At 52.2% G+C, this 25,773-nt stretch overlaps 1 protein-coding gene across 2 annotated transcripts in view; it reads right to left on the reverse strand.

Annotated features, from left to right (window-relative positions):
* Positions 1-25,773, reverse strand: part of ELF4 (E74 like ETS transcription factor 4) — a 40,182-nt gene that overhangs the window by 4,681 nt on the left and 9,728 nt on the right. For both annotated transcript variants that reach the window (XM_058536706.1, XM_058536707.1), the window contains exons 2-8: positions 9,173-9,453; positions 5,421-5,592; positions 4,915-5,007; positions 3,079-3,270; positions 2,050-2,133; positions 1,782-1,974; positions 795-1,172 (exon numbers count right to left, since the gene is read on the reverse strand). In XM_058536706.1, coding sequence (XP_058392689.1) covers positions 795-1,172; positions 1,782-1,974; positions 2,050-2,133; positions 3,079-3,270; positions 4,915-5,007; positions 5,421-5,592; positions 9,173-9,244 — 1,184 coding nt within the window. In that variant the 5' untranslated portion in view covers positions 9,245-9,453. The remainder of the gene's footprint in view (positions 1-794; positions 1,173-1,781; positions 1,975-2,049; positions 2,134-3,078; positions 3,271-4,914; positions 5,008-5,420; positions 5,593-9,172; positions 9,454-25,773) is intronic.

Genomic DNA, 25,773 nt, shown 5'->3' on the forward strand with positions numbered 1-25,773 from the left:
CGTTCTGTTTCGTTGTTGTTTCAGCTAACATTTATTGATTACTTAGCATAGGTCAGGGATCATTCTAAATGATTGGCATGCGGTATTTCACTCAATCTTCCAAACAGCCCACGAGTTGAATAAGATTAATAAAGTGATTTTACAGCTTGAGGGAACTGAGGCACAGAGAGGTTATGTAACTTGCCCTAGACCACACAGCTAGTAGCAGGGATTCACATCTAGGCTTTCTGACACCAGAGCTCATGTTCCTCATTGCTCCACCACACTGCCTTCCCTCCTCAGAAAAGCATCATGGTGACCCAAGCCAGTGTAGCGAGAGCTACATACATATAACTCAGACAAAGCCCAACCTTTTCAGGGAAAAGTGGAGGCACCCTAGCATGGACACGAAATAGCGAGAGCTTTCCTGGTGGGCCTGGAGGGCCTGAGGAAGGCAGAGCGGGCGTCTCTGTAACATTCTCTGTTGCCTCTTTTCTGGAGTGGAGGAGGCTTGGGGGGATGGGCGCAGATGTGGACGCCCCTGATGGCTGCTTGCGGACACTCTAGGGTAACGGGAACAGCCCCAGCTGGCAACAGAAGCCCCCTAGGTCAAGTGCTGGCTTTGCCATTACTTTGGTGTGTGACCTCAGGCAAGTCACTTTTCCTCTTTTGACCAACAGGTGCCCCACTGGCTTCCCAGGGATTCTGCGAGGGCCCACGAGACCAGAGACACAGCGGAGCTTTGCAAGAAGTTGAAAACTGCCCCCAACCACGAGGTAGTGGGGGAAGACTCGTAAGGACTTTGGTGCCCTTACCTCACGGCTTTGGTGAGTTTGGCCTGGCTCTCTGCTGGAGAGACAAGCACGGTGGAGGTAGTGGGGGTCTCCTCATCTAGAGACAGTCCCAATTCTAGACTCGCAGATGGCTGTAGACCAACGTGCTGAACCTTTGGCTTTTCCCAAGAAGGGCTGCCCTTGCCCTGGGGGGCGGCTCTGGACGAGACCCTGGAGCTGGCTCGCCGGGTGGTGCTGGTGGAGGAGGTTGAGGGAGTGGAGGCCTGAGGGGATGTGGCTGTGACTTCACTTCTCTCGTCCTCATCTTCAATCACCACCAGGTCCTTGGGCATCTCCTTAAACTGGTACACCAGCCGCTGCCCTTCCACTTTGGCAAGGATGCCTCTTTGGTAGTAATATCTGGGGGACGAGGGGAGAGGAGTAGGGAGTTAGCCAGGGACACACCGCCCTCCAGGGCAGGGCAAGCATGAGGCCGAGGCTGGCCGGGGAGCCAGACAGGAGCCCAAGGGCAAGGGAAGGGGTAAGGCTTGTATGGAATTTCTGAGATCTCCCCCAAGGACTCAAAGGGTCCACGAAAAGGGATTTCAAATGCCAACTTCCAGTCTGCTTTGGGGCAGAGGACAGGGGGTGAGTGAAGGATGAGAGGACGGATGAAGGGGGGCTGAGCCATCCGCCAGCCTGAGACCAACTGTGGGTAACTCAGGCCCGTCTCCCTGGGTCTCTGGCTTGCAGAATGCGAAGGAAGCCCTTCTTGGGGATGGGAGGCCCTAAAATTCTCTTCTCCTCTAAAAAGAGGAAAAGCTAGGACAGAAATGCAAGAGGGAGGGGATTGTTCCTCCCAGAGGGGGCCTGGGAAATGGGCTTGGGAGCAAGCAAATGGCAGTCAGGGAACCCGTTTCCCTAAAGGACGAATAGCATCTCCATTAAAGCAAGAGGGAGTCCTTGGACATGGGGAAGAGCCTGGTGCCCCAGCCCCAGGGCAGAGCTCGGGGCTCCAGCAGCTCCTACCTTAGTGCCCGCCCCATTGTCTCATAGTTCATGTCAGGCTTGTTCTTCTGCTTCCCCCACAGCTTAGACACCGCCTTGGAGTCCACCAGCTTGAAGATGCCTTTTTCTCGCTGGGTCCACTTGATGTACTTGGGGCAGGTGTTCCTGTCCTGCAGAAGTGCGAGGAGGAACTCCCACAGATAGATGGTGCTGCCTGCAGAGGGGCAGGCGGTAAGCGACGGCCCAGACACCCTGGCTCCTTCCCACCTCACCTGACCCCCAGCCATACCTTTGCCATCCTTGGATTTCTTCCTTATGGGGATGCTGGGGTCAGTGACAGGTGAGGTACTGCGGTTGCCCTTTGTCTTCCGGACTGTGAGGGGAAGGGAAGAGCAGGATGAGGCTGAGAGCACGGTGAGTGCTCCAGGGCAGACTCCTGAGAGGGAGGGCCCGGGAGCTTCCCGAGTTGGGTGCGACAAGGCAGACTAGGAAGAGCCGGGTCACCAGGGCTGGAGGCCCAAGATCACTCTCCACAGTCACAGCCCTCAGGTACCTGAACCTGCCCAACAGTCTGCCCTCATTTTCAGGCCCCAAAGCAGACCAGAACACCACTACAGTGTGGGGCAAGGGAGCACTTGCAGATGAGTCCCGTTTAGAAGAAGAGAATCCTCCCAGCCTAAGGTTTGAAATGAAAAGGCAGCCTAAAGACGTGACTGTTGTGCAGGTGAGTATGGCACTGGGGTTTTGGTGGCCACACTGACAAAGCACCATCAACCAGCCATTGCCTGAGTAAATCAATAACGCTCGGGCTTGGGAAAGCCCAAAGTCCTCTCCCATATATGGCCTCAGTTCCATAAGCTCCCCAGAAGGAAGATAAGCACATGGCAGGAGGTGTCTTTTATAGGCAGAGGCCTCCAGAGGGCCAGGGACTGGCCAGGGGGCCAAGCCTGGTATCTAAATGCCCAGCCTAGGATCCAGCCCATTGGAATCACTGGCATTTCTGGAAGAGTTTATATATATGCTGGGCAGACAGGAGAGGCTCAGATGTCAGGCTTCCAGCAGGCCGACCAATGAGCCCAAGGTTTACAGAAGGGAGGCCTTTTCCTCCATGCCTGCCGCATCAGAGAGCTGTCCTCTTAATGTGTCGATGAGCCTTGACCCACTCACCCCTTCTGGTCTCCCTGACCTCCCCCACCCGGCTCCTATGGCCCACCTCTTAAAGACACACACACACACACACACACACACACAAACACACACACACACACACACAAACTTTCTCTTTCCCTCTTTCTTTCTCTCTCTCTTTCTCTCTTACTTCTCTTCTTTGATTTTCCAGTCTTCTTAGCACTTTCCTCTCTGGGGACCTTCTCCTCCAGACAGTGCCCCTCCTGGTCACCAGTGTCACCCGCCCTGTTCAGGGCATCGGGCTCAGAGACAGGAAACACGTAGTTGGGCAGAGTGGCGGCTGGAGCAGGGTCTGAGTCTGGAAGCATTTCGGAGGGGCTGACTGCAAGAAGAAAGGCCTGAGGTGGCTGGGGCTCGGTGCAGGGTGGGAGCATGGTCTCCCAGCGCTCGAGAGCATGGTGGGCTCCCAGGGAGGGCAGAGGGGCTGTTCCCCAGAGCCCCAGACACAGGATACACCTGAAAACACCTCATGTGCCTTGCACCAGGAGGAGAGGAAACATCTGCGGAGCTGTGGGCACGAGCTGCCCCAATCACGGCTGCCACACGTATAGGCTGCTGCCGGTAGTGGGGACGCTCCAGGCAACACCCAGGGTAAAGGGCCCCCTTGATTTAGTCATTTACTCATTTTACAACTGGAAAGAGACTTAGAACATCCTTTAGCCCAATTCTTCTGCTTTCCTGATGAGGAAACTGAGACCAAGAGATGGCAGGGCATGTGCCCAAGGTCACACAGCAAGTTGGTGCCAGGTACATGTAGGCACTCAATAAAAATTTGTTGAATCCTGAACGAATATTAGTGACAGAGTTGGGACTGGAGATGCTAGGACTCTTAACTTGCACAGGGCTTTCTCTCCTCCATTGTATCCCAGCGCCCCCTTGGGAAGGGGCAGTCAGGGCCAGACATCCCCCTGTGGAGTCAGGGCAAATGGCTAAGGGGGGACTGGGGGAGAAGCTTGCCTTGGGGCCTTCTGGGGAGGTGGGGGCCAACCTCCAAGAACAGGGAAGGGGATGAGGAGGTTCCAAGCCTAGAACATTTCAAATAAGCCACACCCTATGTAGTCTTCCTGGGAGCCCAGCAAGACAGCAGAGGGACCTGAAAAGTCAGGCCTGGTGGCATGACGGTTAAGTTTGCACACTCCACTTCAGTGGCCCGGGGTTCACGGGTTCGGATCCTGGGCGTGGACTGATGCACTGCTTGTCAGGCTGTGCTGTGGTGATGTCCCATATAAAGTAGAGGAAGATGGGCATGGATGTTGGCCCAGGGCCAATCTTCCTCAGCAAAAAGAAGAGGATTGGCAACGAACGGATGTTAGCTCAGGGCTAATCTTCCTCACACACACACAGACACAAAAAGTCACCCTGGCCAATGGCAGTCAGCCTTAAAAAGGAAGGAAATGCTGACACATGCTACAACATGGACAGACCTTGAGGACATTATGTTAAGTGAAATAAGCCAGTCCCCAAAAGACAAATACTGTGTGATTCCACTTATATGAGGTACTTAGAGTAGTCAAATTCATAGAGATGGAAAGTAGAATGGTGGTTGCTAGGGGCTGAGGGGAGGGGAAATGGGGAGTTGGTGTTTAATGGGTATGGAGTTTCAGTTTTGCATGATGAAAAGAGTTCTGGAGATGGATGGTGGTGATGGTTGCACAACAGTGTGAATGTACTTAATACACTAGACTGGACACTGAAAAATGGTTAAGGTGGTCAATTTTATGTTGTGTATTTTACCACAATTTAAAAATTGGAAACAAAGTCACCCTGGCCATCTTTTCCTTGTCTATGGTGCCCTCCTGCCCCCTCCCATGCCAGTCACAGCTCAAGAGCACATTTCCATGTATATCGGTGGGTGTGCGTACATATGCCTGCGTGCACGTGTGCCTGAGAACCCAGGACATGGATGTGATATTTTTAAATGGAATTTTTTGTTGCCTTGAGTTAAGGCACCGGAGTTCAAACTTACAGATCTGCTTCTCATCCAGGATGTTGTTGGGAGACTCGACATTGAGCAAGACTTCAGTGGTTGACATGGTTTGAGAGGTTGCCTCATTGTCATCTGGTTCCAGGTTCCATGGTGGCGGGGAGGGGGTGAGGGGAAGAAAAGTTCTCTTAGGGCACAGGGCAGAGGGTACAGCTATAATCAGGGCCAGCCCAGCGGATGGTGCTAAGGAGCCAAGGGAAGGGACCAGTGCACCTCCTACCCTAATTCTCCACCTTTTCTCTACACCCACCCCAGCTGGGTTTTGGCCCACTCCGTCTAGAAAGATCATGAATCCATTAATATGGTTCCCTCCTCTATGAAGTGATACTACCTTTTGATGTCCTAAACCCCCCCCCCATCTAATTTCCAACAGTTGGGGGCTTTGCCCATGCTTCATGGGGTCACTAGGGAGCCACCATGGGCTACCATTCCCTAAAGACAGAACCCATTTCTCCACCGCGCATTCCCTGCCTAGGAAGGGAACAAACCTGCCAACAAAAAACTGCCCTCCAGGATCTGATCCTGCGTCATACACAAGGTCCCGTCGGCTATGATGCCATTGTGAACATCGTCCAGCTCTAGTCCTGAGTACAGATGCAGTAATTCGGGGTAGGGTACCTGCTCCACGATCACCGCTGGGAACACCGAGGGGTCTTCCAGCTATAGAGAAGATAGGGATCTGGTTAAAGGCCCACCCACCTCAGCCAGGAAGCCCTCCCCACCAGAATCTGGCCCTCCTTGCAATTCCTAATTCTTGGAGCCCTCAGGGGCTGTCCTTTGTATGGGATGACATTTCTCCAGGTCCAGCCTCACTAGGTGATGCTTGGAGTGGGTTCTTGATTAACAGAAGTGGGTCAGCTCTATACCACCTACACCCAATCAAGGGCGGGCAGTTTTGATTGGTTGTAGTTATGGGTTAATCCATGGACAGGGTTAGTGCTCAGTCTATGAGAAGGGTTAGGCTCATTCTAAGGCCTGTGGGAAGGGATTAGTCAATGGCGAGTGTGAGGGGCCCTGATCTATAGCCAGGTGAGGGACTCACTCTACAGTCAGGGTTGAGTACCCACAGTTAGAGGCTCATACTGTGGACATCTTAGGGCTCAGTCTGTGGCAATGAAGGCGGAAGAATAGAGGCATTACAGAGGTAGACAGTAAGGGCCCAGTCCCTGTCTGGATGGGGGAGAGAGTTCCTATTTCCAGCTTGATTCAATGGGTTCATGGAGACACTGTTCATGTTAAGGGGGAACCCAGGAGGAGGAACAGGTTTTGGAGAAAGATAAGGGGAACAGTGTCTGGATATGGTGAGTTTGAGGTACCTTTGGGAGATCTAAAATAGAGATACCTATCAGGGAGTCAGAAATAAGTGTCCAAGAGCTCAAAAGGGTGGTCACTAAATCCCTTGGAGTGGATCAGATCGTCAGGATGAGAATTCGATCCCTGGAGAACATAGTTGTTCTAAACTTAAATGAAGCTAAATAAAAAAGCAGTGTGATTGTAACTGTTGTTTCTAAAAATTATGTATAGAAGGAAATATACCAGAATGTTCATAATAATTATATTTTGGTTGTGGGACCTTGGGTGATTTTTTTTCCCTTTCTTTCTACTTTTTTGTATTTTCCAAATTTTCTTTCATGGGACTGTTAACACTTTCTTCGTGAAATAAGAATGATAATGGTCAGTTCTGTCTAATGTTCTTGAAGGATCTAGAAGAATAAAAATTGATAAAACGCCTTTGGGTTTGGCCACTGGGCAGTCACCTGGTTAGAGCAGTTTCAGGGGAGTGCTGGCGTCCCACTACAATGGATCTCCGAGAGGACGGCCTGAGGAAGGCAGGCAGGTGTAGTGACTAAGGCCACGGAGTGGAGAGCTGTCTGTTCAATACGATAGCCACTAGCCACGGTGACTATTTAAATTTAAATGTAGAGCCAGCCCTGATGGCCTAGTGGTTACAGTTCGGCACTCTCACCGCTTCGGTGGCCCGGGTTTGGTTCCTGATCACGGGACCACACCACTCGTCTGTCAGTAGCCATGCTGTGGTGGCGACTCACACAGAAGAACCAGAAGGACTTACAACTAGAATATACAACTATGTACTGGGGCTTTGGGGAAAAAAGAAAAGTGTAAATTTAAACATTTTCAAGATTAAGAATTCAGTTGTGCTAGCCATAGTTCACGTGCTCCATAGCCACCTGTGACTAGTGGCCCCATACAAAACAGCACACGTATAGAACACTTCTAGCATCTCAGAAAATTCTATTGGATTGTGCTGATGTAGAGCCAGACAGCCTGGGTTTCAAACCAAGCTCTGCTACTTCTTAACAGTGTCACCTTGGGCAAGTTATCTGGCTCCTGGGAGACTGGTACTGTTTATGTCTTAACTAGGGTGGTGAGTTCATGGGTGTTCATTTTAGTTATTCTTTATATATATATATATATATATGATTATGTATGTATATATGATTTATATAAGTATAAATATGGATATATTTATATGATTTGCGTACATATCATTTATTCACTCTTTTGTATTCATGATACATTTTGCAATAAAAATTGCTTCCTAAAAAGAGTGAGAGAAGGGAGGTGAGAAAGTAAACACAGAGGGTGGAGACTGTTGGGGAGAAGAAAGGAGCTAAGAAGGTGGTATTTTGAAGCGAGGGCAGAAGGAGGCAAGGTTTTCTTTTCAGGTTGGGGAGACCTAAGATGTTCTAGGTTGAGGAGAAAGGTCTGGGAGGTCTGAAAGGCGCAAGAAAGAGGAGGTGATGGATGGTTTGAGGTCTTGAAGGCAGCAGGGGAGAAAAGATTAAGTATAGGGGTAGGAGTTACGCTTGGAAGGAAGAGGGACACTTCTTTCTCCCAGGCCAGTGGAAAGGAGATAAGATCAGTGATGTTATCAATAAAAGGGAGAAGGGAGGGAGACCGAGGGTGTCCTTGGCTTTGAGCTTCTCTGTGGATTGGAGGAGAGGCTGTCTGCTGAGTGTGGAGCAGCAGGTGTGGGCTTGGGAAGGTAAGAGCACCTTCTATGAAGAATAGCAACAGTTGCTGAGTGGACTAGAAACAAGTAAAAAATCACTAGTAGCATTGAGAACCCAGGTAAGGTTGGATTTTTCTTCCCTTCTCCTCCCATGATGCCTTCCATGAGGCCAGGCACAGCAGAGGTGTTCGATAAAACTGAGCAACTTGAGGTGACATAGCAGGACAGAAAGCACAATGTGCTCCAAGTCCACTAGGGGGCAGCCTTTGGTAGGCCGCTAGAGATTGGACACAGTTTTCCATCCTCACAAGGATTTAGGATAGACAGCAGCAGAATTAGGCTGGGGTGCCCTTAGAGATAATCCAGCCGGATCTCCTCTTGGTAAAGATGGGGAGATGGCAGCCAGATAGGGTAGGGGACAGGACTTGCCCAGGTGATACTGTGGCCAAACTGGGATCAGAACCCAGGGCTCCTGACTCCTAATCTTCCAGTCCTTCTACCATACCTGGCTGTCTCTTCTCCGGTTTGTGGAATGAGGGGAGTGGAGGGCAGCGATGAGTGTGCCAGGACGCCATCCAATGGGTACCTCTACGCGCCCTAGTGTGGGGCAAGATATGGAGCAGTAGGGACCTGAGCACCAGAATTCTATCCTATTTTCCAACTTCCTCCCACCAGAAGAGCCCATTTCCAGTTTATTCTAATCCTCAAATCGAGGCCAAAATGATGGTTATGGAAGGGCCCATTAACTGGGCTAGAGACATGAGTCTGAGGTGCCAGGGGTTGGACTCTGCCCTGCGGTTCCAGCTGGCAGTGTTCACTCTCGCTACATGGTTGTCCCAGCAGCTTTCTCATTGTGATACTGGGGGTGAAGGGAAGTGGCTGAAAACGCACATGAGGATCAGTGTACACCTGTGCATTCAGCGCACATTGCTGACTGACTGACAGCTCAGCTGGTGTCCTTAGCAGCTGCTTGGCTGGCTTGGTGACTGCATGCGTCCCTAACTGCATGTGGGCAACTGGCTCACTAAATGACCGCTGATGACTACTGACTGGTTGCGTGAGTGACTAGCTGGCACACGGTCTGGCTGGCATGCAGGCCCAGTACCCTAAACCTAGTAGGTGCTTGATCAATATTTGCTGACTGGCTAGCCTGCTGGCTGGCTGGCTCACTGGCTGTCTGCCTGCCTCACTGGCTGTCTGCCTGCCTGTCCGTGTCTCTCTGATCGTCTGTCCTGGCTGACCAGGCTCTGTTCTCTGGAGCCATACCTGGTGGATATCATCCATCCCGTTGCTTGCAAACTCAAAGATCAGGTCACTGGGCTGCAGGGTAATAGCCATGCTGTCTTCTCAGAGAGCTGACAGCAGGATTTGCAGGGCCCTCTGGAGCTGTGGGGTTTTCTTGAGGAAGAGATGCTGCTCAGGTACCTTGGAGCTTAGAGCCTACACCCCGAGCCACAGTAAAATAGGGGGTGTAGAGAGCTGGAGTAGGTGGTGGCCTAAGCCAGGTTCAAGGCTGCATGCTGGGCTGGGCCAACCGCAGGAGCGACCTAGGGAGAAGGGAGAGATGGGGGCAGTGAGTAAGTCACCTTCCTTGAGCTCTGTTCCCAGGACAGCTGGCGAGCCAGGGGGACCCTGCCATGGCAGGGCAGACTGCCAGAAGAGGGATGGCTGAAAGGGGAGGACAACGGGAGAAGAAGGGAGAAGGAGAAGAAAGGAGGCAGGTGAAGAAAGAAGGAAACAGAGGAAGTTGACTGAGTCACCTCCAGTGGGAAGTGGCTGGCCTCAGTGCCAGTCTGGGTCACCAGCATCTGCACCTGAGCTAGCCCTGAAGCTACACAGCCTCCCTCCCTTGCCTCCCCCCTCCTCTAGAGAAGGTGACAGATAGAGGCACTTCGGGCTCTCTGCACCCTGAAGATTAATCCCCAGGGTGCAGCCACAGGGGAAGTCACGGCACCCCAGGGCCTCAAGGATGGGGCAGCAGCATGAAGAGTCCCTAAAATTCCCTTGGCTTGGGAAAGAATCTTGTGTGAGGGGGTGTGGGTGAGGCCACCTCAGTGTACAGAGTGCTCTTCCAGACTCTGCCTGGCTCAGTTTACCTTAGGAGTGGGGGCCACTTAGTTCTGAAGGGCCGAGTCTACTGAGGAAGAAATGTCTCCACTGTGGGGGTTATGTTGTCAGGGCCAGAGACAGCTTGACCCTGCTTGCAGGGATGGGACTCTCAGACTCAGCCACACCTCCAGAGGGCCTGGAGACAGAGGGACAGGTGGGCCACATACCCTGCACCCTCGTCACCGCCCCGCCACCGCCGCCCGCCGGAGAGGATGGCCTCTGGGCCGTGTGTGGGTTTGTGCTCTTGGTTCAGCTTTGCTTTCAGTTTCAAGACTGAACTGTCACCCTGGGAACTTGTGAGGAGAGCCCCAGCTGGGGGAGGGGCTCACGGAACCTTCCCCATCCTCCAGGGCTGGCTCAGCGCCCCCCCTTTTCCAGAAAATCTGTCTGCTGCTGCCCACATGTCTCTCCTCTCCCAGAATGCCCCTCGAGCTCACAGTCTGCACCTCAGGCGCTCACATGGCACCTGGGCCACCAATTGTTTCCTGTGCTTGCTGCTCTTCTACGTGTTGTCTGTGGCAGCACCAAGGCCTGCCTCCAAAAGCCCTAGCTCCCGCTCCCACATCCCTCCTGCCAGCCTGCTCTGCTCCTCCAGCCCTGAACCCTTAGGCTTCTCCACTTCCAGGTACCACGTCTTTGGCCCTTAGGGTTCTGTTTGTAGTGGTATCCGTGTGTGTGTACGTGTGGAGGGTCTATGAACAGCCTGCTTCAGGCACGATCGCCTGAAGAACTGGGTCCATGCACCATAGTAGGAGCTACACACTTAACCCCTCCCTCCTTGACACTCCTTTGGCAGTGCCAAGGTGGCAGAATCTCCTCCTGGCCCAGAAAGAAATGAGGAACTTCAGAGAGGGGCAAAGGGGAGGAAAGGGAGGGGGACCACGGGTGACCTCCCTGATGACCGCTCTCCCCCACAGGAGACACCCAGGCCTCTCCCACTTCCTTTCCGTTAGCCCACAGGGCTGGCTCCGCCCTCTCCCCACCCCCACTCTTACCCCCACACCTTTCCACCCACCTCCAACAAAATGCTTTGAAAAGTCGCTCAACTCAACTTGTCAGGTCTGAGTTTCCCTTTGGGTGAATGAGAGGCTGAGCCCTGCTTGGACGGAGAGAGGAGGCACCGGGAAACCACAGTCCTTGCCTGAGTTCCACCCCGCCCCCACCCGACCCAGCCGGTGACCCAGTCTCCTGTGGCCTGCCTGAGAAGCCTCCCAGGGCCATTTATGCTTGGAAGGTCTGTCTCCCCTAGCCAAAGCGCCCAAGGCCCGCATTCCGCAGCTCCCTGCCCTCCCACAGGCCGGCTGTCTGCCCCCAGGAAGCATTCTCATACTAATCAAATGAAAGGCGATCACTTTCACCTAATCCCACTTTGTCTAAACACGAAACTCCTGTGTCTGCCCCGCTCCCTCTCAAGGTCATTCTGCCATGGCCCTTCCCTCCAGGTTTGCTCATCTCTTTGGCTTCTCCTCCCAGATCAGTGTTGCGTGTTTTTGAGTTCACTGCTGGTACTCTCTGCCTGGGGAACTTCTGTGCACTTCCTTACCTCCCCCATTAGACAGTGGCTTCCTTGAGAGCAGGGATCACTACACTGGTCATCGATGGAACATTAGCACCTTGCACCATGCTTGCCATGTAGCAGACACTCACTTCGTGTTTGTGGAACGAACGCAGGAATAAATGAATGAATGCTCCTGGTCAGTCAGTACCAGTGAGGTGTGTTTTCTGGGCAATAAGTATATCCATGTGTACACCGGGTGTGGGTGGGTGTCATGCACCCTGGCTTATACGAGGGTGAGAGAAATGTGTGCACACCATGTGTGTTACATCTGTATGTTTTTGCATTGTCATTTACAATGGGAGTCTGCTGTGGGTGTGCAAACACACCGTAGATATACACATGTGCAGGGCGTGCCCCTGTATCCCAAGTGTGGGGACATGAGCATGAGAGCCTCTGTGTGTCAAAGGGCTGCCCTGGTCAGGCCAGCAGAGCCACAAGCTCAGTGACCGGCTCCTCCTCCTCCAGGCCTGCCTTTGTGAGAAGGACAACCCCGAGCTCATGTGCCTGGAAGAGGCTGCAGTGAAGTGGGCTGGGGTGGGGCCCAGGGTTCTGCTGGCGAAAGGCTGCCATCACTGCTCCCCTCACTTCCTCCGGAAAATTCAAAGTCCTATGTTTCCCAGGAAGAGAGTGCCAGCAGCAGAATATGTATGTGGCCCACGGGTCCTTGGGGTGAGCCCCCCGGGGCCACTCTCCTAGGGAGGCAGCACTGCACTATATTGGATGGAGCTCTTGGCCATCAACGCAAGGAGGGGAGGTTTGAAATAAAAGAAAGAGACAAATCCAATTGCATTCTTTAAGTGTCCACATGTCTAAGTATCTAAACTGAGGACTTGGGTGGTGCAGGTTCTGCTGGCCCAGGATTGTGAGGACTGTGAGGCTGCACTCAGCACCCAAAGGCTGATCCTGGTGTCTCGTTCTCTTCAAGCTCAAGCCTGAAGCTAAGGTGAAGGGGTGTGGGGGAGGAAGTAGCTATCCTACTCTCTTGGCCAAGTCTAAGAAAACTCTCCCCTTCCCCCCTTCTTGGAACCTTCCAGTCCAGAAAGTTTTGCCCCTCCCCCTTCAGATGTTTGAGGATTTGAAAGTGAGAGGTGGGGAGAGGCTCATTTGCATGTTCACTCTCCCCAGCAGAGGAGTGAACCACCCCCCCCCAAGTCCCTCAAAATAACCACCCTCTCCCAGGAACCTGAAACCAAAGAAGCCACCACCACAGAAGGCCCACCCTGCTGGAGGCTGGAGAGGCCCCCACCAGGGGCTCCCCTCCCTGGTATCCTTACAGACACACTGGGACACAGCTTCAGTGGCCTAGAGCCCTGGACACTGCCTCGCCGGTGAGTGGGGGGTCGGGGGGATACACATAGACATTTGGCTCAAGGAATTGAGGCGCCTGGGACCCCTTAGTAACCGGTGGTGAACTCCCTGACCCCACACCATCACTGCACAGCCCACAGCTGGCCCCAGTCAAAGTCCGCTCCAAGGGTGGCAAGAGCTCTGCTCCCTTTGCTCCCTTTGAGGCCACTGCAGGATCCCTGCTTACCAGGGCCTGTCCTACTTGGGCTGAAAGCAACGCTTCGGTGAGAGCATATGGCAGCGGACACTGTGTGTGAGCGTGTGTGTGCCACAGGAGGGAGCGAGCAAGCGAGGGTGCCTACATCCCCGGCCTGCAAATGCACACCTCTAGCTCTCTGTGGTTCTGACTGCATTTCAAAACCAAAATAGCAAAATAGAAGTGGTTTGGGCTGCTCCTGCGTCACCACAGCTGGGCCCCCTTCAGACGTACAGACCCTTTCTGGGGCTGTCACTGGAACACGTCAAGCGGTGTCCAGCACGGACCCATCTGGGCCTCCTCTACAGGAAACAGCCCCTATGTGAAAGCCACGTCCCCAGTCTCCATGGAGCGAGTTTAAATCTGCACCAGTTCAGCTGAGCCAGTGGCTCTCACAGAATTGCTAGCAACACCCGTGGCATTTTCACACACGCCAGGAAACATGGGGGCCAGATGGTCAGCCAGGCCGCAAAGCAGAGTTCTCCTTCTCCAGTTCCTCATCCCCTTGGAGCCAGCTCTCACTCCTGAAATACCCCGTCCTCCATGAAACCTTTCTGGAATTCTCTGGAAAGGAAGTGACAATTTCCTTCATGCCATTTCCCATTCCCTCAACACCCCTCCCCCACAACCACAAACAAAATGGAAACTACCCCAGGAACAGCTGTACCCTCTACTTAAAAACAGCCCCTCCTCCAGCTAATAGTCATCCAGCAGCAAATTTGCATGCTGTACCACGTGACCAGTGGTGTGTATTTAAGAGACAGAGGGCCAGAGTCAGGGGTCCGATCTGTAGCCATGGACGGAGCAGAAGTAACCCATCCGTGGGATTTCCCCACAACCTTGACTCTACTCGGCGAGCTGAACCCTCCTCCTTGAGCAAATGCCCAGGGAAGGGGCCCTGGCCACAACTATTTTGTCAGCTCCTTCTCCTCTATTCCTTTCTTTCCACCGCCCCCTCAACTTAAGATGAAATCAGGAAGAGGGAGGGAAAAAAATAAAAGTTTTGCAAGCTCTGTTGGTTGGGGTTTCTCTGTGCCTATTTACAAGAAACCTAGCTTCCTTCCTTGGCCCTCAGTCACTGCCTGATTCCAGCGGAGGGCTTGTCACAACTCCGATGGTGAGGCTGGCCCAGAGCTCTTCTCCAACTGCCCCCTGCGCTTTCTTAGCTCTGGTCCTTCCCCTACCTTCCCAGGCCCAAGCTGTCCTAGTGGAGGGGCAATTAGGGCTGTAGGAGATGGCGGGCCACAGGCAGAGACCCATCAGCCCACCCACGGTGTTCGCTGCAGTTGGGGGAGGAGGAGGGAAGCCCTCTCCTGGCTGCATCCCAACGAGATGTGTGACCCTGGAAAAGTCAGCCATCTCTCTGGGCTCTGCTTTCTGTCATCCTTAGAGTGGGTGAGGGCTGGGGGTAATCCAGGCTTAGCAAGTGCTCACGGGGAGTCTCGGGTGAATGAAGATGGTGGTGGGAAAGCACTTGGAAAATTAAAACACACTCATCCAGATGATGAGTTTCAGGTGACCTCCCAGAGAGCAAGGGGGCTGGGGCCCCATTAAGCCCCTAGAAGTGCCCCACTGGCTCCAGAACATAGACAGGGTGGGACTGGAGGCTTCCAGTTGTTGGCTTGGAAGGGGCTGGCTCCTCGCCTGCGCTGGGGGCCCCGTGGGGAGGGGCAGTCTGCTGCAGTTGGAAGAGTGCTCCCAGTCCCTTGTCCTCGCCACCTTCACCCCACCCCAGCCCTTCGGGTTGTGGTTATGTGGCAAGAAGAGCACTACAGAAGCCCCAATAGGGGAGGAGGAGTGGGGGAGTGGGTACTGACAAAGGGAACCTATTTCCCCAGCCGCCCTGACTCCAAAGGGCATTTCCTGAGAAAGCCAAAAGGGCACCCCCTGGAGGTGCCTGTGGCCACCACGTCCTTGTCTCTAGTGCTCCAGGGACCAGGAGGAGGCAGAGAGGTGTTAAGCTCTTCTGGGAAGGGAAGGACAGGCCAATGATGGGGAGAACACCCTGCAGGAAAGGGGGCAAAGCCAAGTGCAGGGCAGCTACCGAACCCTGGGCTGCCAGCTATAGCCGAGGAGAGGCCCCCCAAAGTCCCTGCAGGCCGTAGGGGCATGGGCTTCCCAGCAAGAAGATGCCGCCTTGCTTTGGGGTTTAGCCAGGTCACCGTCCTCCTCTGTGAAATGGGGACATCCTCCCCAGCTCAAGGGGTTGCTGTGAAAGGCCAGTGAGTTAATGTAGGTGAAAACTCTCTGCTATGTCCTGAACATGTTTTCCAATTTCCTGGTCTAATTTGTGTCTTTTTGACCACGGTCACTCACTAACTATTCAGCATATCTTTACCTAGATGGACAGGAAGAAAGGGAAACGAGATGGTGGGATGAAATGAAGGCTGAGGGGGGACATAACCAACAACCGTGAAACTTATGGTAGACAGAGGAAACCAGCTTGACTGTGGGGGGGGGGCCTGGCTGGGGCATCAGGGAAATCAGTTGGATAAGTGCATAGGCCCTAGATGGACCAGGAGGTGGAATTTGAACTTAATATGGAAAGCAACTGGGAGTTACTATAGATTCTTGAGCAAGGGAGAGGCATAAAGCACGCAGCTCTGTAGGAAGATCAGTTTGGTCTGGGTGTATGAGTGGAGGGGATGGAAGGAGTCCAGGCGAGGCAGCTGGAACCCAGGAGGTGAACCCCAGAGCCACCCTGAAGGAATAAAATGACAGAGTATGGGATAATACAGTAGTTGTAGAGACCCCAAGAGTCGTAGGCTGTTCTTGCTGTAAGAATGTTAAGAGATATGGAGTGGCCCAGTGGCGTAGCGGTTAAGTTTGCGTGCTCCACTTTGGCGGCCCAGGATTCTCAGGTTAGGATCCTGGGCACGGACCTATAACTGCCCATCAAGCCATGCTGTGGAGGTGTCACACATACAAAATAGAGGAAGATTGGCACAGATGTTAGCTCAGGGCCAATCTTCCTCAAGCAAAAAGAGGAAGACTGGCAACAGATGTTAGCTCAGGGCCAATCTTCTTCACCAAAAAAAAAAAAAAGATATGGCGGGATTGGGGCAGGAAATATGGCAAGATGAGTTCAGCTTTAACATTTTGAAGTTGGGATTATCTCAAAGAGCCCAGGATTAATGGTGGAAAAAAGATGTCCCAGAGAGTCATTTTGCTACACACACACACACACACACACACCCCGGCAGGAGGGCCCTCAACAGGCCTTCAGTGGCGAAAGGAGCAGGCCTGGCCTGGTGAGGCTGGCAATCCAGATGCAATACTGTGGCAAAAGTTGAATGTGCTGAACGAACGGTGGCTTCGAATGGCACACACCCCACCCCTGCCGACAGGAAAACCTGCTTGCTTCTATGGGTGGGTTGGGGAGGGGGGAAGGAGGGAACAGAAACACTGACCAGAGACTAATTAAATTCATTAGTGGGTTTTTTAGAAGCTGGGGTAATCTGTGACTCGGCACCAACAGGATATTAAGTCAGATAACTTTTATTGAAGGGACAGTGTTCTTTGTCAAAGCCCCTGCCAGTGCGTGTCCTAGAAACTGATGTGGAGGCTCCTTGCTCAGATCTGGGACTCCCCCAGGTGGGAGGGGCCGTGCTGGGTCCACTGCCTGCTTGCGTCTGGGTGCCCCTTCCACATGCCCCCTTCCCCCACTGGTGACTTCCCAGGCCAGCAAAAGCAAAGGGCATTCGAGTGTTCCCTGCACAGAGGAGAGGGGACAAGAAAGGATGAGGTGGAAAGACAGCCTATCTGGCCATGGGCAGCCAGGGAGGGCAGCTTCAGCTCAGATGTTGCCACGAGCTCCCGGGGTTCCTCCTTGCCCCTCACCCACACTGCTGAAAGCCTCTGCTTGACTCAGCAACCCGGGATATCTACGTTGAAATGGACCTGAAAGATCTTCGAATCTATCCCTCCTGTCATCCAACTGTAGACACCAAGTCCCCAAGGGAGGAGAAGTGACTTGCTCAAGGTCACACAGCTAGTCACTGTGATTCCCAGGTGATCCTTCTTCCTCCCCTCCTCACTGTCTCTCGGCATCCTCAACAAAGCCGACCCTTTCCTCTGGTGCATACCGACAGCAGCCAAACACCCAGGGCTGGCAAATAACAATGAGGTCACACATGTGCAGAACACATTGAACTTTCGCAACTCCCCCACCTCCGTGCCTTTGTTCACACTGTCCCCTAGGCCTGATATGCCCTTCCCCAATTTCTTCAGCTCCAATTCCCACACGGCATTCAAGATCTGAAGCAAATGTCACTTCCTTTCCAAAGCCTTACCTGCTTCCCCCCACCTGGTATATTCTCTCCTCCTCCTCCTCACCCCCTAGCTTGACTTCTTAGACTAAAGCAGGGGTCGGCAAACTATGGCCCATGTGCCATATTCAGCCCGCCGTCTCTTTTTGTACGGCCCGTGAGCTAAGAATGGTTTTTACATTTATAAATGATTGAGGAAAAAAATCAAAAGAAGAATAACAGTTCATACCACATGAGAATTAGATGAAGTTCAAATTTCAGTGTCCACAAATAAAGTTTTATTGGAACGCAGCTATGCTTATTCGTTTATATGTTGTCTGGGGCTGCTTTTGCATTGTAAGGTGAGTTGTGGTGACAGAGTTCATGTGGGCCGCAAAGCCTAAAATATTTACTGTCTGGTCCTTTGCAGGAAAGGTTTGCTGACTCCTGGACTAAAGGCTTCACTCCCCTTCAGTGTGAATAGATTCATCAAGTTTATTTCTGAGAAGAATGTCACAGAGCACTCGGAGGTGCCTGGAGGGAGGTGTGGAACACTAACTACAAACTCAGCAGATTTTCATCAGAAAAAAAGTTCTGGCCCTGGCTCTGCCCCCAGTGTGACCTTCAGCAAGTCACTTCTGCTCTGTGGGCCTCAGTTTCCTCAGCTGCACAATGCGGGGTCAGACTGGATGATCTAAGGCCCTTTCTAGCCCTCTGATTTAGAGAGTCAGCAATCTGTTGTATTGCCAACTCACAGTTTTGAGCAGGCACGGTCCTGATCATTTTCTCTCAGAACAAGAGCTTACAGAAGGTTCCCCTGCCCAGCTGTGGTTTTCTGCTCCCACTGTGGGTCCCCCCGCTCCATATTCACCTGCCCTGCCCCAGCCTTCCCTTCTGCTGACCTGTCTTCCCTTCTCTCTGTATCCCTCTCCCCACAAAGTGAAGATGGCCTCCTCTGAGACAGTCATCCCCTCCAACCTGGGGAGCCAGGAGCCTCCATTTTTGTGGGGGTGGTGGCAGAGAAAGAAGCGCTCTCAGCTCTCCCCAGCCTCCCAGGGCCCACAGCAGACAGGCAGTCAAGCAGGAGACAGGGCCGGCTCTCACCACACCCCTGCTCTGCCAGAGGAAACAGCCCCTCTCTGCCACTTCCTGTCCCAGGGGTTTCAGCAGTTTCCCCTTCAGGGCCTGCTGGCCCTCCCAGCCCCGCCCCTGCCCCACACAGGTCAGAGAGTGCAGAGAGGGGAGGGGCCTGCGGGCGAGTGGGGAGGATCTCTCATAGGAAGGCTGAGGAGACAGCTGTCTACACAAGGGGATGCCCAGCCCCTCCTCTGCCAGCCTCGTTGAGCTAGGGGAGTGAGGACCTGGGAGGAAGCTGGGGCTCTCTACACAAGCCCTCTCCTGTTAGCAGATGAGTAGAAGTGAATTCATTACCTTACCTAGCTATCACCTTGGGGGGGCAGATGAGCCTGGCCTTAGAGGATTGAGTAAAAGACTGGACTAGTAATGCTGAGGTCAGTGTTCACCTGGGCTGAGGACCAGCCCTGGGTGGCTTCAGATGGACGGACGGGTTGAAGTAAGAGAGCCTGGGGAAGGCAGGCCGACAATGGGGGTTAATTCAAAGGGGCAGGTGACACCAAAATCAATGGCCCTTCATAATCTTGTCCCTAGTGCCAATGGACAGAGACAACAATAGAGAGAAAAGTATTACATTACATGTGGGTCAAGGGTAGCAACATTTTCTGGGTGATGGAACAGGAAGCTATCACATTCCATAGCCACTGCTGATTTGGTGTGGTGACTTCCACTTGTAAATACCTCCCAGTCGCCCTTCCAAGGTGGGGCTCCTAGCAGTGGGGCCGCGTGCCTGTGAGAGAGCCTGCAGGCAGGTGAGCAGCTCTGCCAGGCCCTCCCGAGGCAGTGGGTCAGAGGAGCAGTAGCAGCCCGAGACCCCGGACTTCTGCCCAGTTACCAGTCCTCCTGAGGACAGAAGTAGAAGTACATGATGATGATTCTAGAAGCCTTGATGCCTGGGATGGGGGCCTAGCAGTGGATACCCATAGTCACCTTGATCCCCCTGTGGTAATATTGTTCTATGAGGTTCAATTGCAGTGAGAGAAGCTAAGGGGACCCCTAGAAATGATGGTTTTGGGTGGACCAACAAAAAATGAATGGGAAGAGGGTTGATACCCCTCTTGGCTCTGAGAGGTCATCCTCTTGCGCCTTTGGCCAAGAGCCCTGGCCAGCCAGGCCTCCTGTTAAGAGGGCAGAGTCCCGTTTTCCCCTCTCCCCTCTCCCTCCACGTCCCTCAGGGCTAATAGGACCCAGTGCCTCAGTGATAGGGCCCCATGGCCCCTGACGGGAATGCCTGCTCCACACGAGCCTCCTTCTCCACCCCTGCAAGTTGGAGTAAATGCTGCTTCACAGCTGGTATAGGGAACGCCAAGGAAGCCTCAGACACAACATCTGGATGTGCACCTGGGCTCCTGCCAGCCCCTCCCTACATCTGCAGCGCAAACTCAGGGCCAGGGTTTGGTTACAAGCCCAACTCAAAGCTGGTGGCACGTGTTTGGAAAGCACATCTAGACAGGGCGGAGGGGGTGGAAGCACGGGAGATCAGTGCCAGCTCGGGACAAGCGCTCACAGGGTTGGCACTGATCGGAGCTAGTGCTGGGCCCGAGATGGCGGGTGTGGCCGCTGTGGCCTCGGCCATGGGCCTGGTGTGGGAGGGGCAGAGGGGCGTGGGTACTTGTTTAAATGTGGACAAGATTTTCTTTTGTGCCCTCTGATATCACTTCAAGTTGTTCCCCCTGCTTCTGGGGAAGGGGGCCAAACAGTAAAAATTACAGGGTGATGCGGCGGAGCATGGGGAAGGTGGCAGGGGTTTACATTTATTGGGTACGAGCTGTGGGGCTGGTGTCATGCCAGGCACTTCATGTAGACTATCTCCTTTAAATCTTACAACATCCCTGCAAAGTAGCTCATCAGTGGCAGAGCTAGGGTTTGAACCCGGGTTCATTTCCAACTACTATGCTTTTCGAACTTTGTTTTCAATGAAATCTCTTTTGGTAATAATTGTTTTAATAGTTTCATTTTAAAAACAACAGAAGTGAGGCTCAGAAAAGATTAGGTAACACGACCAAGGTCACACCGCCCATCAAGAATTGAGGCGGAACTCTAACCCATGCCTGTGTGACCTGGAGCTCAAAGTCCCTGCTGGTGACCATCAGCCCGGATCCCTAGCTCGGGGCATGCTCACAACACCCAACTTTGAAGGCTCAGAGCCTCTATGATGCCCCTTCAACAAAAACTTCCCAGGCCTGTGTCCCATCCCCCTCAGGGCCTCAATCTCAACCAAAGCTCCATCTGATAAGCGAATCCTAACTTCCTGGGCCAATTTTGCACCAAAATGGTGACAAGCTGAACCCCTGTGGCCACTGTGGAGGAAGGGTATTGTGGAATAGGAGGCTTGCAGCTCTGTTGATAAAGGAGGCTGACTCTATTCCGTACCTCAAGGGCCTACTGTTTCCAGAGAGTTCCTGGCTCCAGACCTGGAGTGGCCATGGCATGGTCCCTGCCCCATAAATATACACTTACTCTCGCCTTACACATAATGTAAGTCTGGGTTCTTATCTCAGGGTGTTGGTTCACATGTTTATTCAAATATTTATGGAAAGTCAGTCCTGAGCACCTCATAAGTGCCAGGCCTGTGGCCAGGGGCTTATCACTGGGCCCACCCTAGTCTTCTCTGTGGTAGTCTCTTCATATCTAAGCTCCTGGTAAGATGGGTTAGCCCATCTGCCTAAACAATATTGCTGGGTTTTTTTTTTCCCAAAACACTTCTATAGCAAATGTCTCTTGAAAACTGACACCCAGAGGTTGGGGGGAAACGGGGAGTAACTGCTAATGGGTATAGAGATTCTTTATGGAGTAATGAAATTATTCTATAATGGATTATGGTGATAGAGCTAAAACTCGGTGAGTATACTACAAGCTACTGAATTGTACACTTTAACTGGGTGAATTTTATGGTATTGAATTCTATCTAATAAAGCTGTTATTTAAAAAAAAAATACCAGGCCCAGAGAGGGGCAGCAGGTCACTCAAGGCCACATGATGGAGTGGCTCAAGCCAGACTCCAGGTGTTCTGATTTATGACTCTGAGGCTCTTTCCCCCTAGCAGCCTCCCCATAACCCTAAGCAAGAGTAACTGCTGAGGTTCAGTGCGTGTGCAAGCACGGCCGGTCCTACGCGTGATGGTTGGCAGCTGGACCTAAAGCAACAGCGTGGGCAGTGGAAAATGCTCTAGACCAGGGGCTTTACTTTAGATCTGCCGTGAGCGTGGCCAGATCCCTGCCCCTCTCTGCATCCCAGTGGCCCCATCTGTAAAGTGAACTGGATGAGTCTGGTGAGCCCTTGCGAAAGGCCCCCCGGCTCTGACCTTCTGAGGTTCTCATTATAAAGCACTGCAAGATGGGATACAATGGAGTGGCAGACACGTGGTTCTTCTCGGAGTGCTACAGGAGGCCTTGGACACAATGAGGTGTTCCAATCGATGCTTCTCACAGATAGTGATGACTAGGACTTTCCCGTGAGAGCCAAATTCTCTCAGACAATTCCACTGCTGAGTTTCTCCATGGGGGTAGCGTGGTTCTGATTTCCCCACCAGCAGTGCTAGGTGGTAGAATAACCCATAATAGAGACCCATTGATCATGTCCTTTGGAGATGTCAGGAACCAGGTTCTTGGCCTGGTGCCCAGGCAGCCCCACCTTGTGCTAAGCTTGCCTCCCTGCTGGAGGGAGGGATCGCTGATGGCCACCCGTATAGCCCCCACTGGACAGGATGTTTCCACATCAAGCCCCACTTCCTGCAGCTAGGCCTGGGCTCCGGTTCCCCCCTTCTCCTGCCATCTGGTCGCCTGCCCTCTGCCCCCTCCCCTCGCTGGGTGTTTACAGGCTGCCTTATCAGCCTGGGGAATCTGGGCCTCACCCAGCCGGCTGCCCCGCCCTGCCCAGCCCAGACAGCCTGCCCAGGGCCCTACCTCTGTGGTTTCGTCACTACAGGCACTCACTCGCAGTCTGGAGCCCCCTCCAACCCCTGGCAGGCAGGGGCTGTGGATGAAGGCTTGCTGCCTGAATATTCATAGTGCTTTACCCACCTTGCCCAAGCTGGGGGAGGGCATGCGTTCTTTGTTCTTTATTTATTGTCATCGTCTCTATCTGCAAGCTATGGGGACAGGAATGAGGCGCTTGGGCTGCTAAGGAGGCTAACTTTGGCCTGGAGCGCCTCGATGGCTCTTCTGTTCTCAGCCACCAAGAAAGGAGTGGGGCAGCACAAGGCTGGAAGGCTCTGAGAGTACAGGCAGGTTTTTTATTTTTTAACTGAAGAGTACTGTAAACACTCCAAGCTAAATGTGGGGGGGTATGAGGGGCTGCAGGCTGAGTGTGGTAGAGAAGGGAAGGCTGGGGAATCTGTGCACACAGCCTCGGCCAATCCACGCCCAGACTTCAGAGGCTCATGGGTACCACACTGTCTCCATCCCACCCTGGGATCTGCTCACCCACCCAAAGGCTGGGATGAGGCCAGAGCTAACCACCGAGCAAGTCCAACGGCTTTCCTCCTGAACAGAAGGGCTTAGATTTTTCCATCGAATGAGTTTGAATCAAGGAGGGGGACAGGGATGGGGACAGCAGGCAAATGAACATGCTGCAGGTGATGGATTTCCCTTCCAGCACCTTGGGCTAAGATCCTGAAAGTTCAAGTTCTGACCTGTCCATAGGCAGGTCCCACACGGATAGTGCCTGCTTGCTAAAGCTGACCAAGCCCCAGAGCAGGAATCAAAGCCACAGTCCAAAACCTGGCTCATCTTCCAGGGGCTTCCATTTTGTTCACTGATAAATCAATTAAAATATATTTAGGCAGTAGATTGCAACATTCACATTTAAGATAAAATGCCATACTTCAAAGAAATTTTGTGACAATATATACTTCTAAGTCTCTAGGTTATAATTCAATAGTTTGGGGCGCTTGGGTGGGAAAGTTTGGAAAAACTCTGCTCAGGCAATTTTGCCATTAATGGGCTATGTAACCACAGGCATGCCGTGTCACGTGGCTCTCGCAGCCTCAGGCCTCCTGCCCCCCTCTCCACTATAGAGCTCATGCTACCCAGAGCTCCTCACAAGCTTACTGACCCTAGTAGCAGTCAGAGATCCGAAGGCCACTATCCCATCTCCCCAGGAATGACTTCCCCACCACTCAGAAAAATAGTAAAGCATTTAGTGTTAACACGTTAATGGGTGATATTGGGTTAATGTGTCACCCCTCTCCTTAACACATTTTCATTTTAAAAGGCTATCTGAGCTACTCTGCTTTAACCTAAGGAGTGGCTCCGGGCAATAGTGGGGCAGACCAGTGGGTAGGTGAGCCAGGGGTGTTTCTCCCTTCTGTCACACTATTAGCCATGGAGCAAGCTGGCCTTCACCATCTACTCCCCACGCCTGTGGTCTCTGTTAGGAAGCTGTATGGAATGGATGTGAAAGCCTCTGAAAAGGTAGCAACTAGGCCTGGTGCAGCAGAAAGCCCACTTGACTGGGTGTGAGGAAGATTAAGTTCCAGTCACGGCCCTGCCTCTGCCTAGCTCCTCCCTCAGCCTTTGAGCTGAGGCCAACTCCTACTCCAGGGCACACATTTAGATCTATGGCTGTGGCCACACCAGCCATACTCGGCAGAGCTTTACAGTCCACACTCATCTGCTTGGTTTCCAAAGGTCCTTCACAGTCTGACCCCACCCTACCTACTCAGCCTTGTTTCCCATGATTTCTCAACTCAAGCCTGGGCTTCAAGCCCAGTGGTCTCCTCATGGTCCCCTGAGGGAACATTCCAGGCTCATTCACGGAATTTCTCAGGCCTGCCATGCCCTTGCTGCTTTGTTTTGATTAATCAAATAATGCCCATCCAGCAAGGTCCCAACCAAGTTCCCCAAACCCATGGAGCTGGTTACACCCCGATAACTAGAGTCCAGATGGAGCCCTCTTCTCTAAAATCCCATAGCCCTTAAATTCGACCAAAAGATCTCTTAATCCCACACAGTCTTGAATTGCTCTTTAATTATTTCATGTGTATGTCTTGCTTCCCCAACAGGCATTAAAATCCATGGGATCAAGGCCTATTTCATCTTCTTCTGACTCTAATACAGGTCTGGACATTCACGAGTTAAGTCCATGTAAATTCTCAGCCTGAGTGAGATCTCTAGAAAAGAGATCTGGGGTCTTGATAGAACTGAGGGCTACAGTCTAGGGGTGGGGATAGGGATAGAGTTGGGGGGCAAAGGTCTCCAGGCTCAAACATTACTTGTCCTCTCTTGCTCCAGGCCTCTGTTAGGGGAAACACATATAAGCTAGAGTCATTTATTCCAAGCAGCATCAAGAAGGCGGTTGATGATCAATCAGGTCATCATCAAAGCATTCTCTCTTTGTATAAAAACCACAGTGTTTCCACCCTAGGAATATTGGGTGCTGGTCTGATCACTGGACCCTCGGTAAAGACTTCATGATGCTGGATCAGTTCTAAGAGCTAAAATGATTCAAGAGAATGAGGTGTACTGAGGAGAATGAGGATAACTATATGAGGACACACTTTTTAAGAGGCCTTTTGTTCTCTAGACAGACAAGGTTAAAAAGGGATATGATTGGCATCTATAAAATGAGATATGGAGCAGATAATCATGGACGCATGCAACAAAAATGGGTTATAGATGAAGGGAAAATAATAAATATTCCTATTTTGTAAATGCATAGTAAAGTTAAGGAACTCTTTGGCTGAAGAATATCAATGAAAAGATTAAGCATCTTCTAAAATGACAGTAACATCAAGGTCATCCATGATGATAAAGATCACAAAAGCACAGCCAAACATATCTGTTATAACAATTAATGCAAATAGGATAAATTCAAATATTAAAAGAAAATGATATTGACAATCTGAGTCTAAAATTCATATGGAATTGCAAAGGACTTAAAATAGGCAAAACCAACTTTGAAAAAGAACCAAGTTGGAGGGCTAACACTCTGTGATTTCAAGAATCATTATAAAGCTACAGTAATCAAAACAATTGGCTGGGCCGGCCCTGTGGCTTAGCGGTTAAGTGCGCACGCTCCGCTGCTGGCGGCCCGGGTTCGGATCCTGGGCGCACACCGATGCACCACTTCTCTGGCCATGCTGACGCCGCGTCCCACATACAGCGACTAGAAGGATGTGCAGCTATGACATACAACTATCTACTGGGGCTTTGGGGGAAAAATAAATAAGTAAAATTAAAAAAATGGTATTGGCGTAAAGATAAACAAATAGATCAATCAATGGAACCGAATATAGAGTCCAGAAATAAGCCCACAGATATAAAGACAACTGCGG

The sequence above is a fragment of the Diceros bicornis genome, chromosome X (assembly GCF_020826845.1).
Source record: "Diceros bicornis minor isolate mBicDic1 chromosome X, mDicBic1.mat.cur, whole genome shotgun sequence".
Taxonomy (NCBI): domain Eukaryota; kingdom Metazoa; phylum Chordata; class Mammalia; order Perissodactyla; family Rhinocerotidae; genus Diceros; species Diceros bicornis.